A 13,648-nucleotide genomic window follows, 5' to 3' on the forward strand; every position below is an offset into this window, starting at 1 on the left:
GTTGGGGGGGGGGGGGGGGGGGGGTGGCGGGAGGAGGAGGATGGGTCGGTTCGCACCTCCTCGTCGGCTGCGCTGGTCCTTGCCGTGCTCAGATGCAGGCGCTGTGTTCCAGCCGCATCTTCCCCTCCAGGAGCCGGTGTCTGTCCCTCTGCCTGTGTCTGTGTGTGTGCAGGGCGGGGGCATCGCGCTGCCCGCCCGGCCGGTGCCCGCTGTCCCTGCAGCACCCTCTGCCCGCCCGCCCGGAGCACGACACCCGCCGTGCGCTGGGCACTGCCCGGAGCATCCCCCGGCGGTACCCAAAGGCAGCCCTGGCGCATGGGGAGAGCAGGGGGGGTGTCTTTGGGGTTCATAGGTGCACAAATGGGCACAGGAGCAGGGTTTCTTTCCATCGTCACAGACCTGAGCTGGGTTAAACCTGGCAGTGAGGGGACCTGGGGCTTTCCAGAGTAGCCGGGTGTCTGCTGGGGCATCATCTCTGGCACACCAAACACCGGGCATGTCCCTGGATATACTTGGGTAACTCCATCACAAAGCTCCCAGAGGCACAGGAAGGCTCCAGCATGCAGCAAACGGGGTGAAAGTGCTCAGCCCCAGAAATCATTTATTTCAGTGAGTGTCCCGTCGTCCCCGTCCCCCACCCCCAGCCTCATTCTCTCTATCTTTGCTTTTCACACTGTTCAGTTCTGGGTGTCATAGAGGGAAGCACTGATGGGAGTCGAGAGGTAGACAAGGTTATTCTTGTGCTCGTGTGTGTGTGCAGGATCAGATCTTGGAGGGATTTGGAGGATGTGGGTCATAAAGAATAATAAGGACAGATTTATTTCCCTTTGGGGTGGGAATGTTCACATAAGGCAGGGTTATTTAGCTCCATTTTGGGGCAGATTTTCTGACTTTACCCCTATCTTCCTTTTGTATGTTTTTAATGTGAAAGCCCACCAGGAATTCTTTAAATATGAAGGATTCTTCTCCCTCTCCTTTTTGTCTTTGCCTTTTGTTTGAAAACCAGTGTATAAACACCAACCAAAACTCTCCTGCCATGAATGACAGGGAGCATCCTTCAGAGGTTTGAGTCTGCTGCGCGCTCAGCTCCCCTGGGATGCTCCCAGTTCTTTCAACTCGAGCATCTTCAGTGGGAGTTGGGGATGTGCAGCATGTCCCAGAGCTGAAGGCAATGTGACATTAATGAGATGCTGTCATTTAATAGCTGTGCTTTGTTGTCATTGCTTGTTGATCGCTGCCTTTGTGGGGAAATGCAGTGGGATTTTCTTCCCGGGTTTTATTCCCAGGTTCTAGGCTCATTCCTAAGTGAAATGTTTCTCCCAGTCAATTTCACCAGGTTTAAACTGTGGCACTTGAGAGAGTTGCCTGACCAAGAGTTCCACGGATGTAATAAAGTTCAAGAAGCTTCTGTGTTATTAAACAGCTTAAGATGGACAGCAGAATTCACGCTGCACTGTAAGTGGGAAATCAAAGTGAAGTATATTCACTTCATTGTGATGTCTGAGTGGCAGTACCCTATGGCTTTCTAGTTGTTGTTGGGCATAAAAGTGACTTTAGAGCTGAAAACCTTAATTTGTCCTCCCAATTATTGCCTGCCTTGAGAAAACCACTAGTTCCAATGGGTACATTTCCAGTTTAATACTTCTAAAGTCCATTTGTACCTAGAAGCTAAGAGGAGCTAACACCTAAGTGGCTGTCAATGATAACTGCTGTTATTTAGAAGGTGAATTGGTGACATCTGAGGAACAGCCCATACCTAGAGGTGTCAAACACGGAATGTCAATCTCAGCTGAACAGTGTGTACGAGCAGTGATGTGATCAATATTTAGTCAGTTCCTAAAGCATGGCAATGTAAATGCCCAATCCTGGAGGTCTCAGGCAAGGTGCCTGTTCCAGACCAGGACTCTCACTAGGACACTGGGGCAATGAGACGATTTGGAAGGTGGCTGAGTTTGCTCTAGTGGCTTACTGACAAAGCACCCAGGGAATCAGCAGCAAAACTGTGAATCATTCATTTTGGGGGAGGAGGGAAGAGCCAATGGCATGGCAAAGAGGGGAGAGGAGGGTCACCTCTGCCGCCTGCCCCTGTGCTTCACAGAGCTGTTGGCAGACACCAGAGGACAGGCTGTCCTCTTCTGCTCACCTGGGGCGGAGGGATCTGCATCCCTTAGCATCCTGCTTGCCTGCACCTTCCTATTCCTTGTACCTGTCCAGTTTGCCTTGCCTTTCCTCCTTGTATGTCCTCAGCAGCCATGAGCAGCCTGAAGGAAATCTGTCGTGGCCTTCCTCTATACCCTTTGCCTGAAAACAGAGGTCGGAGGAAAGGAATACCCCATGCGCCCGTGAGAACCCCTAATCTCACTGCTCAGGAGAAAAAGGTAACCCGTGGTTTCACTGGGCCTCACTTCAGATAAATGCAGCTCAGAGCAGTGGATCTGATTGCCTCAAATGCTGTTCTGAGCCTGGGCTTTGTGGGAAATGTGTTTCCTTGCTATTATAATTCCAGTGGATAATGGGATGAAGTACTGGAAGCTCTTCTGCTTGCTTGCTTTCTTCCTCCTCAAGAGATAACCAGATTGGACGGGGCTTGGTGCAAGGTGCTCTAGTGGAAGGTGTCCCTGCCCATGGCAGGGGTTGGAGCTGGATGAGCTTTAAGGTCCCTTCCGACCCAAACCAGTCTATGTTTCCATGATTCTATGATATGAGGGAGATTTGCTGCCCAACAGCTTCCATGGCTTTAAATGGCTAAACAAGAGGCACTGGACTTCAGCAGTGTCAATCCAGTGTTGTTCTAGAAGATGAAATTATGAGTGCTGTTGCAAAACCACCTTGTATGTATGGGAGTGAAAGCTATCTGAATAAAAGATCCAAAGATACTTTATTTTATCCAGTAGCCCTAGAATCCTGGAATTTAGGTAAGTTTGTAGGGAGCCGAGTTAATTATTTGTCCTTAGTTGTGTAATTCTTTTCCAGTCTCTTTTTGTTTGAATAGCCTACGCACACACTAAAGTAATCATTGCATTATTCCAGGCTAGAGATTTAGAACATAATCAGCAGCAGAACATAATGGTCAATGGGTGGAGATCCATAGGAATTTGTGGGGGAGAGGATAAGGTGGGATCCTCAGTTTGAAAGTCTGTGCTTCATCACGTGTAGCATCACTTGGAGTGTGACATTCTGGGCAGAGCAACAGAAGTCCCTTCCCCCTGTCGAGCTGCACACAGCTCCTTTGCCTTCGTGGGAGTTCCCCACTGGCATCAGCTGCCAAATTCCTTCAAAGTCCACTTCCACAAGCTGAGGAGAGCCTAGGGAAAGGGTGGAAAGAGGAACAGCTGGGAGATATCCAAAGAGGATTTACTTCAATGTCAGGAGCATTCATGGCTGAGGCATCCTGTCTGTGCCTGGGACAGCTCACACACATGGAACTGTGGCTACAAGGCTGTGGTGAGGGCTCTGAAGATAAAGGAGGGGGCAGTGAGCTCCACTGCATGTCAGAACATTGCCAAGCATCTCCGTTTTATTCCTTGCCTTTGCTAAATCATTTTTCCCCTGCTATAGCATGAAGGAGTCAATGTTGCAGGACAGGGGATGATAGCTCTCAAAAGGATGCCAAACCTGACTCTTTACCTGGGGAGAGAAAGGTAATGACAAAGTCCTCAGTCCTTGTCCAGAAACTGGAATAGTTTCCTGCCTCCTTTGAGTGTTGCAGGACTGCAATAGGCTGATTTTCCAGCCCTGATCTACTGTCTAACATCCTACCCTCATCTCTCCCTATTACCTACCACATGTGATAAGAGGTCATGCTAGCTGGGGTTTTATTAGACTGTTTGAGATTTAAAAGCTTCCTTTCTGCTTTATTTTACTCTGAATCCTCCACCTTAAACTCCTGACAGAGACAGAGGCTCAGCTGGTATTTATTTGATATCTGAAAGGTCAAATCTCTCTTTTTAAGAGCTGTTCCACACTTAGAAAGCATGTAGACAGAAAAGTCGTCTGACTGTGAGCTGCTTTTTAAGTCTTGAGACAAGCTTCCAGCTTTTGTTGACAGTGTGTAACGCTGAGCATATTGTGAGTGTTATCTGTATGGGTGACACTGTTTTCTGACTGAAGTACTCAGAACTCTGACAGAAATGAAGTTAATGATGATGAATCAACTGAATTCTTCAGGATTTGTCCCTCTCTTCATATGCATTCAGTCCAGTTTTAGTGCTTTCTACAATAACAACCCTTAGGACTGCCAATGCTTTATTTTCTTAGACATCCTTTTGTGGTTATAATAGAAACCCTGAAAGATTTATAAAGCTCTGTGTGCTTTGGGGCTTGCTGAAGAAGTATATAATTCTTCCTATCATACAAAATTCAGTATTTTTGGGTAAATCAAACCATTTCTCAGAACTGATTCTCTTTCTGTGTTTCCTGAGTTCTCTTCTTTGTCTATAGCCTGGAACAGCTGCATCCTCCCTCTTTCCCCACACAGCTCTTCTGTTTCTCAGCATCTATATCTTAGTGCAAATACACTGCAAAGAAACTGCCCTTAAAATTGTATGCATGGTGTGTCCTTTGCAGAGCAAGGACGTTGCATCCTCAGTAATCAATGACATTCAATTGAATGTGCCCTTCTCAGTGTTGTTCAGCATCAGAAAACAGTGGCACACCTTCATCCATGCAGTGATTCCCTTATGTATCTTAGAGCTATGTCATGCTACAGTCTTCCTGCTGCCCCAGTATCATCATCATCTGTCACCTGTGTATCTGTCACAGGGCCTGAAGGTCAGTAATGGGCCTTGATGTCCTTGATGAGCCTCACCTGAAGTCTCCACCCATGCCTTCTGCCCATAGGCTTAAGGGCTCTATTTAAGCTCGGGCCTGGGATCTCAGTCTCAGTTGTGGTGGAGATGTGTTTGTACTTCTGGTATTGGAGTATCTCTGTGCCTAGCCATGGACCTTATTGATCTGGTCTCTAACCTGTGGGCTATGAGCCTTCCTGCTGATCTTTGGGCACTGTCTCTCTGTGGTGACCATCACCAGACCTGGTCCTGACTCACACTCCTCCCTTGGCTGCCTACCTGCACATCACCATGATCTTGCCTGATGACTTGGACTCCTGGTGGCTGCCATCCCTGGGCTGCTAATCTCATCTCTGCAGGTACTGTGAGGTTGGACCCTGGCTGGTGAGGTGTCTGTCCTGCTGTCTCTGTTATTCTGCTTGCTCTGTTTTTCCTTCAGGACCAGTTGGACTTTGCTTCATGACATCCTCGTGCAAAGAGCTGCAACCAGAGCCTATGAAGTCATGTAGCACCTGAAGTGTTTCAGTATTCTGGAGGACACTTTGCCTTAATGGTTGCTTTACACATCCAGAAATAAGGCTGCTTTTAAGTTTCTATGTGGATTGGGAAGGCGAGTTTGTTGGCTCCTGTTTTGGAACATCTGGATGATAAAGAACTTGGGAAGCTTTTTCACAGCCGACAAAGTATTTATAGTAATGGTCAGTCAGAACTTGCTATGTTTACTTCCTGAGCTCATCTAAATTGGGACCTATCAGGAGGAATAATACATGAAGCAATGTTATAAAAATTTTCCATAAACAGGACTTTATCCAAATTCACTTTATTTACAAATGATTAATAATTTGAGAGACAATAAGTAAAGCAGCGCTGGGTGCGCAGGGGAGTCTGCTCCACCAACAACGCTTTTACAGTTGCTGCTTAGAGAATAGTGCCACCAAATATTCTGGGCCTCGATATCATTGGGCAGAAGATGATGGATGGGAAACAAGCAACATCCCCAGTGTAAGAGGGGCAGAACTAAGAATGAGGCTGTTGTAGAGTTAAGCTATTTGCTTCCTCTTCTCATGCTTACCTTTTCCTGTTGAGCTTGTAAATCTCAGTGTTTGAGTGTCTTGGGATTCTTCAGCTGGAAGTCCTGATGGTGCTGTTATGACATGGAAATGAGTGGTATTCCTTCTGAAGAGGCCCTGGCTCCTCAGTGAACACCAATTAGGGATGAGGCTGGTATGCTTGATGCCTCAAGAGACTCACCCAACAAAGATATTTACAGCTGATTGATTGGAGCAGGATTTCATGGGTTCTATTGATGTTGACAGGTCTGAATTGTGATTGAATAGCAGCAGGATCATGTTTTACTGTGTAAATGCCAGTGAATACAGAAAAAGACACCCTAATAGTGACTAAAGCTTAACATGAGTCAAAGAGTAGGTCCAGCTGGCACATCTAAGAGGAAGACTTTGCATCTAATGCTTGCACTGCATTGGATAGGTTAGAATGATGTTTTATATGGAGCTTTAATGAAATGTAAGGAATAATGACCTTGTGTTGCCTGTCCACAAAAGCATAATGATCAGTGTCTTTGAATTTGCTCCTTGAGTGCCTTTCTTAGGTTATTCAGTTTGACTCCATAATGAATATGCAAGATTCTTCCTGATGCACATGGCAATTGCCTTTTCATAAAGCAACCAGGCTCTACCTAAGCAATTTTCAGTGCCCAGCTCTCCTATTGAGAGACTGTTTCAGAGCCTCTTATATTTAAATTAGTCTAATTTCAGGACTACATTTATAGGTAATTCACAGCTATTTATTCCTCTTCAGCATTTTCCTGATGCTCCTTCCTGCTTTGACACTTATCCTGCAGTGAGACAGGAATCACATGTCACCTTTGTTCAGTTCAGCTAAACAAGCTGCAGTCTTAGTCCTCTTTTATAGGGTCCCTATTGTCTGCCCAAGCAAGGTGCCCTTCCCACCCTTCATGTCACATCCAAGTTCATGTTTCATTAATGTTAGCATCATCAAAATTTAAGCTTCTGCTGGTATATAGCTTTAATAGCATAGAGGCTTAGACTAAATGAATTCATTTGGAAACCCAAACAGATTTTCCTTGTATTTTTAGGGCAAAGAGAAATATTTACCCATCAATTTCATTACAACTACAAATAATGTATTGATCAAAGCCTGCGTGATCCTTGCCAGGCTGGAAGCAAAACACTTATTCTGATAGCTCTCATACGCAGCCAAAATGCCAAATTGGGCAATGTTTTCCTCTTGGCTGTGTTGTTGTAAGGGGTGTGGGTGGTTTTATTCATGCTTTAGAAACTCCTTAGATCAAGAACTCACTGTGGTTGTTTGCCTCTGAGATTGACTTTGAAAATCCCCACATATTTTGTCATGGTGTGGATATAGCTGGGATTTTTGTGTTCATTAATAACATGCCCTTGAAAAATGACTGCTTATCTAATTGGAGAAGGATAAGGTGGTGGTTGAAATGGTGTTTGTATTTGCTCAGCTGGTAAATAGGTTTTCCCTTGGTGCCATTCTCTGCATGGAATGGCAAATGCAATTTGGAGGGGTTTTACCAGTCAGCTCCTCAACCGGTGCATGTCAGTATAGCTTCATTGATATGAAAGTATCTGACTTGGACCTGTTTAGCAGCAAGTGTGCCAACAAAACCCTCTCTTAGTATGAGGCATTTTTGAGATTGAGATATTGTTCTTTCAGTTGCTCGAAGGTGTGTGTGAGACCAGCATGCTCAAATGAAGGGGCTGGAGAGCTCTTAACCATATGAGCCAGCCCATAGTCCTGTTGAATTAGGAGTTGTTTTACTGAGCTGAGGGCTTTAGAGAGCTTTTCAGGACTTCTTACTAAGATGGATGGTGGTGATACCTGGACTGGATGGTTCTTGATGCCTTTGTTTTAGATACCTGTAATACAGCCAACCCCTTCACTTCATCCGGAAAATACTTGTTCCATAGCTCTTTGAAATGCCAACAAAACGTGTCACAAATGTGGGATATCCTTGCTATAGCAGCCCTCTCCAAAAGTAGGTTTTCCTGGTGGTTTTATAGACTGTTATTGGATTTGAAAGCAAGTGCGGTCCCTTTCTACCCTTTCTACAGCTATTTAATCAGCCTAATGAAGATGTGGAATTCCATATGACTTGTAGATCTCAACTAAAAGTCATTTGGATAGTGTCACTGCTTGTCAGGGAACTTAGGAAGTCTTTTAGCATCCTTGCATGAAATTGGCTTTTCAAAGATTACAAGATCTTTATTCTCATTATGGTTTTAATCAAATGGGACGTGGAATACAGATACATGACTGTTACTAAAGATAGTGATTTATTTATGGCTTCTTTCATCCAAAAGGACATACTGTACTTTGCAAACGATGGGTAATGTCTTTGAAGACAACAGAGTATAAGCCACGTAGCATCATCTGCAGAATTTAATTCAGTGCCTATTAATCATGTAAGCTAATTTGGAAGTGATACATGTAGCATCAGTAACATAATGTATTGCAGAGGGTGGGGGTTCGTGTAGTGAATCTTTAATAAGACTTAGCCTGAGAACATCTTCATCTGCAAGTATGTCACATAACTCAGGGCTGAGTTCTCTCATGTGAAGGTCTTCAGTGTCTGTAGGAGTTCAGGGTCCCAGTCTAAGGAATTCTGAATTCTCTCCTTGGTAGTTCAGTGCCCCCTAGCACTGTGAGAGGGAATGCATCCATATCTGACTGGGATTGCGCCCTACTGAGCAGATCTCCAAGATCTCTCCATGCAGATTTGGGCTGGGATGGGATGGAGAGGGTTACATGTGTCGAGGAATTGAATCTACAAGGGAATATCCAGGTAGAAACACTTCAATAGGAAAGCAGGAATAGAGCTTCTGTGCTGTAAGCTTGGTGTTTAAAATCATCTCATCCTTGTGGTAGCATGGGCAGGCTTCCAGTTGAGTCTGGTTAAGGTTCAGGGCCACCTTCTTACCTCCATTTCTCTTTTACCTCGGTTTTTGGCAGCTGGCTTTGCGCAATGCCTTGCGTTATTTCCCACCTGAAATACAGAAGAAGCTGGCCTTGGAATTTGCTGAGGAGCTCCGGCTGTATGGCCACATCTATATGTACAGGTTCTTCCCAGAGATCGAGATGAGGTAAGGACTGGATTACTCACACAGTATTTGGCTAATAACCACCTTTCACCTGTGGAGCTGCCCTTTAGATAGTGGCATTGCTGTGTCCTATTTTATCTCTTGTAGAAGTCATGTCACAACATACCACTGATGTGCTTCATCTGAATAAATTAGATTCTCTGTGTATCATTAGTAGCAGCGGTTTCATTTCCAGTGAGGGATGTAGCATGTTTCGGGATGCTCTTCTGTAAAGCTGCATAACACTGATCCTTCATCCTTTCACTTTCATCCTCATGATTCCCATGGCACTAGTAGGGAGACAGTATGCACCTTTCTGGATAGGCTGGGCCAGGGCTAGGATAGTGTCACTGCTGGAAAGCTCAGCACCACTCAACACATGGAAAGGATTGTCCAAAGCTGTATGCTTAGTAATGCCTGCTTTATCATGCACAGAGACCCGAGATGCTCTGTCCCCATGGCAGGTCTTAGTTTCTAAAGGCCAGTTGTTACTCGGAGACCTCTGATTGCAGCCTGGACAGAAAACTTGAGGTGCTGCAAGTCAAGTCTCAGCTGAACCAAGAGATAAGGCTAGATGAGTGGATGGGGTCAGACCTGCTGTGAGTGGCTGGTTGTTTCCCAGTCTGACAAAGAAGGTTTTCTGGGCTTAATAGGAAAATGCTACATCTTTCCATCATTGGAACCTGTATCTGACCCTGTTTTGTAATGTGCTGTGCCTGTTGATCTTAGAGCATCACTTCATTCTGGGGCTGATGTGGCTAATGTTTGTGAAGCAGAACAGTTTCAGAGAGGGCTGCCAGGGGCTAGCTGCTTTTTTTAGACTGATGGATTCCTTTTTGCATTCAGCAGGCGCCTGGTTAATGTCTACACTGGAATCTGAATAAAGCAAGGGACCAGAAAGCACTCTGATTTCCACAGACACCCATATTTCTGTGCTGCCCATACTAATATGGGGTCAGCTGCTGTAGAATTCAGCTAAGGGAAAGACAACAGGAAGGCTGTCTGAAAGATATTGCAGATATGGACTTCAGAGGACCCTACTCCTGACTAGGGCACCTTCCAAGTAGGCTTCATGAGGCAGTCCACCAGCTTGTTCCCATTGCTGGCATCAATGACTATTTAATAGCTTAATTTCACTGATCATTTCATTAGATTCTTAGTCTCAGATTAAGACAAAGCCTTTTGTTCTCTGTAGCCTGGTAGTTTTTGTTGTGTCCCAGGGAGCAGAGTCCAACTTGGTTCTGTTCCATTTAACAGCCGTGTTCCCATAGCAGCACACTCAACTGATATCTGAACTTTAGGCATCTTATGCTCTGAGCAGTATTATGCAGAAATCCCTCCTCTTGATGCATTGGTATCATTCCATAGAAATCCTATTGTTTTATCACAGCAAGCTCAGAAAAGAGGCAAACACTAATAAAGTACTGTGGAAAAACTCCAGTACATTCCTTGCTGATTTGGCAAAGACTACAAGGCATTTGGTTTAGTATCCTGATGTACAAAGCAAGGATAAAGTGCATACAATCATGGGGGGAGCCTGTTTACTGAATGTGTAGAATATATATTCCAGAACCTTTCCAGCATAGCTGCCTTCCCTGTACAAACTAAGTGTCCAGGTGCTGAAGATTGATGGTCCAATAAAAGGAAGATCCTTTAGAAATCATGTTAAAAGATCCTGTCTGCTTTTAGGAATTCCAGCATCTCTAATGGTGATGTTGCTTACAGAAGGGAAAGGGCAAAACTTCTCATCAATGGTTATACTGTCTTTTGGTATCATACCTTAGAGCCTGCAGCACAATTGTATTGAGACCTGTGCAAACCCAGCAAAGGAATTGTCCCTGCCCTTAAGGGTGACAGTATACATCTAGGATAGAAGTATTGGAGCAGTTTGTTATGGCAGATGGTGGAGGAGAAGATACCACTGAGCTGATAGCAGCAGTTTGCACTGAACCACACTAGTGGTAGGAAACCTGACTCATGATACCTTAGTGAGGGTTTCCCATATCTCACCTCTCAACTGTCTGCATGAAATGCATCTGATTCAATAAAAAGACCTGTTTTTCTCCAAGCTGTTTCAGGTTTTGAGAGCTGCTTTGGGACTGAAATTCAAGCTGGGTGTCTTAGATAGGAACTTAAATAACAAGAGCTGCTGAGCCTGAAAGCAGCTTCCACTGATGCTGTTTTCCTTGGTGTGGCAGGATGTAGCTGCTTGGCCTGGTAACTGCATTAGAGAGGCCAGTTCCAGCCTCCCCAGAATAATCCAGTTTAAAGCAGTGAGAGCTCTTGGCCACCATATGTGCCAGTTGTGAATAACTGAGTCAGTAAATCAGCTGAATGCAGGTATTCTCTTTGCTTGGTCTGATAACAGTTAAACCTGACTCACAGTGGGGTCTGTGATTGTGGTGGCCCTCATGAATCAGTGTCTCTCCTTAATTTTGCCTCCTGTTTCAGAGCATACCCCATAGGAGAATACCCTTGCAAGACCAAATCAGCTGCTGCCATTATGTTGATGATCATGAATAATCTGGATCCCTCAGTGGCTCAGGTAAGGTACAGTGAAAATAAACTGGATTCATAGAGCAGCAGACCTGCAAGGGACTGTACGTGCTCTTACATAAAACCTGAAGAATTCAGGCATATAGGATGAAATTAATCCTTGTGCAGATGATTCTTCTTCAATGGATTGAACAGGATTTTGGTTGTTTATGGGCCTTTTGTTAGTTCTGTGCCCCAAGGTCCATGCCAGCCCCTGTACATGGAGAGCTGGCTGCTGTGTGTTAACTAGGCATGTAAAGTGTGGTAGCTAATGGGGGATGTGCTAGAGCATCCATTTCTGTGAGCCTGCAAGAGACTAAAGCTGCTTCTGTCCTTGTGGTTGTGTTTTGATTCCTGGGCTTTGGAGTCTTTTGTATTAAGTTTGGTTTCCTGCTGTGTGCAGTTCTGAATCCTGCAGAGTGTGTCCTGGCCCATAACACAGACCTCTTGGGCATCCTATACCACCAGCAAGGCTCACTCCAGCTTCCACTATAGACAGGATCTGTAATAGGTAGAGCTCACCTCTTAGTATGTTGCTGCTACTACAACTTATGTTGAAAAATCAGTGCTGATGCTCTCTGCTTTGAAAGCTCATCCCTCAAGCACAGATTGACTGGAGGATTGCAGGACCAGAGTCCATCCTTCCAAGCACTACCCAGTATAATGTGTAGAGGCATGCAACTACGCCCCATGCCCTGCTGCTCATAGACTCTTCCAGCTGTAAATGCCAGTGACAACCAAACTATAAGCTCACTCGGTTTCTCTAAAGGAGCTTACTGGGATGTCTGATATGGAAACAGCAACCAAGGAACCACATTGTAGCATTCCGCAGCCAAAATACCACTGTAAAGATAACAAACACCTCATTTTGAAAAGGAATTTCTTCTTTTTTTCTTAAATAATCACTTTAATAATACTATTTTCTGATTTCAGGAATTTAGAGTTGCTACAACAAGCCCTAGAAAAGATTTATTACTGAGATTAGAAAACCAGCTTGGAGACACAGCAAAATGCTTCAGAAAAGTGCTTGTCTTATTGTTGTGAATTGTCTTTTCCAGTTTCCTCAGGAGCTTGTCACTTACGGAGGGAACGGGCAGGTCTTCAGCAACTGGGCCCAGGTAGGACATTGCTGCTTGTGCAGCTCGTTTCAGGAAGCCAGTTTCACCCTCCCCCATGCGCATTCTGCTTAGGCAGTTCGTGATAATTCTTGGCAGTCGTTGTCTCAAAACACTCCAAAACATCCTGTCTGGATAGAGAAATGCTCCCTTATGAACTGCATGGACAGGGAGAGCTTTATTTAGTAAGGAGAGCACAGACAGCCCAACAGAAATACTAAACATACTGCCATAAACAGGCCAAGCTGTGTACGATGATGTAAAGACCAGTTCTTTCTCTGATGTGTTTGTATGTGCTTGTGTATTTAACACAGATAAATTTGGAGTCAAAATGAATTCTGTATAATTAAAAAAGTGTATCTTTTGCTTGTTTCTGGTGCTTTTGGAATACTTCTCACAGCAAGTAATGGAATTAAAAGGCTTTGATTAAGGAAAATCCAACCCTGAGTCATGCTTCAGTTTCCTGAGCTGATAAATGGGAGTTAAATGGAAGTCTTGGACAGTTTTTGAGGCAAAACTGGTCTGAGTTGTTAAAAGAATGGTACCATGGCAATGCACATCATTTCTTCATCCTGTGGATTGATTAGTAAATGCCAGTTAACTGATGCCTGTTAACTACTTGAGTTTTACACCATTTCTTGCAGTTTATATAGCAGCCTTTATTGGACTGAGATCCCCTATGCAGATGCTGGGCTACAAGGTGAAGTAGCAACACTGCCAAAGTCTGCAATACTCCCTTTTCTCTTGCTCTCATCCAAGCCAGAGCCCTGACCTGCAGTTGTTTTGCAGCAGAGCAAACAAAACCTTTTTGTTTTTGCTTACTTAGAGTAGCAATCACATGAATGATTCAGTTATGACAGAACATTTTGTTCTGTTTGTGGATTGAAAACATGCTTTTTTTTTTTTTACAAATCATTACAAAATTCCTAATGAAAAGGTTGTGATTGATTTCTATTGCCTGTTTATATCATCCAGACCTCTCTTCCGAATAAACTCTGGGCATGGTTCATTCCTTCAGAATAACTTCACAAGCCTGCAACAAGAACTGTTCTTTAAGCTAGGAAAG

The 13,648-nt window shown here is 44.5% G+C and overlaps 1 protein-coding gene across 1 annotated transcript in view; it reads left to right on the forward strand.

Moving 5' to 3' along the window:
- The first annotated feature begins 2,252 nt into the window (after positions 1 to 2,252).
- UROC1 (urocanate hydratase 1) overlaps positions 2,253 to 13,648 on the forward strand; it is a 35,613-nt gene continuing 24,217 nt past the window's right edge. Inside the window, exons 1-4 of the mRNA XM_031042836.2 lie at positions 2,253 to 2,378; positions 8,805 to 8,935; positions 11,384 to 11,477; positions 12,526 to 12,585. Of these exons, the coding sequence (XP_030898696.2) occupies positions 2,253 to 2,378; positions 8,805 to 8,935; positions 11,384 to 11,477; positions 12,526 to 12,585 (411 nt within the window). The remainder of the gene's footprint in view (positions 2,379 to 8,804; positions 8,936 to 11,383; positions 11,478 to 12,525; positions 12,586 to 13,648) is intronic.

This window comes from Melopsittacus undulatus, chromosome 9 (genome assembly GCF_012275295.1).
Source record: "Melopsittacus undulatus isolate bMelUnd1 chromosome 9, bMelUnd1.mat.Z, whole genome shotgun sequence".
Taxonomy (NCBI): domain Eukaryota; kingdom Metazoa; phylum Chordata; class Aves; order Psittaciformes; family Psittaculidae; genus Melopsittacus; species Melopsittacus undulatus.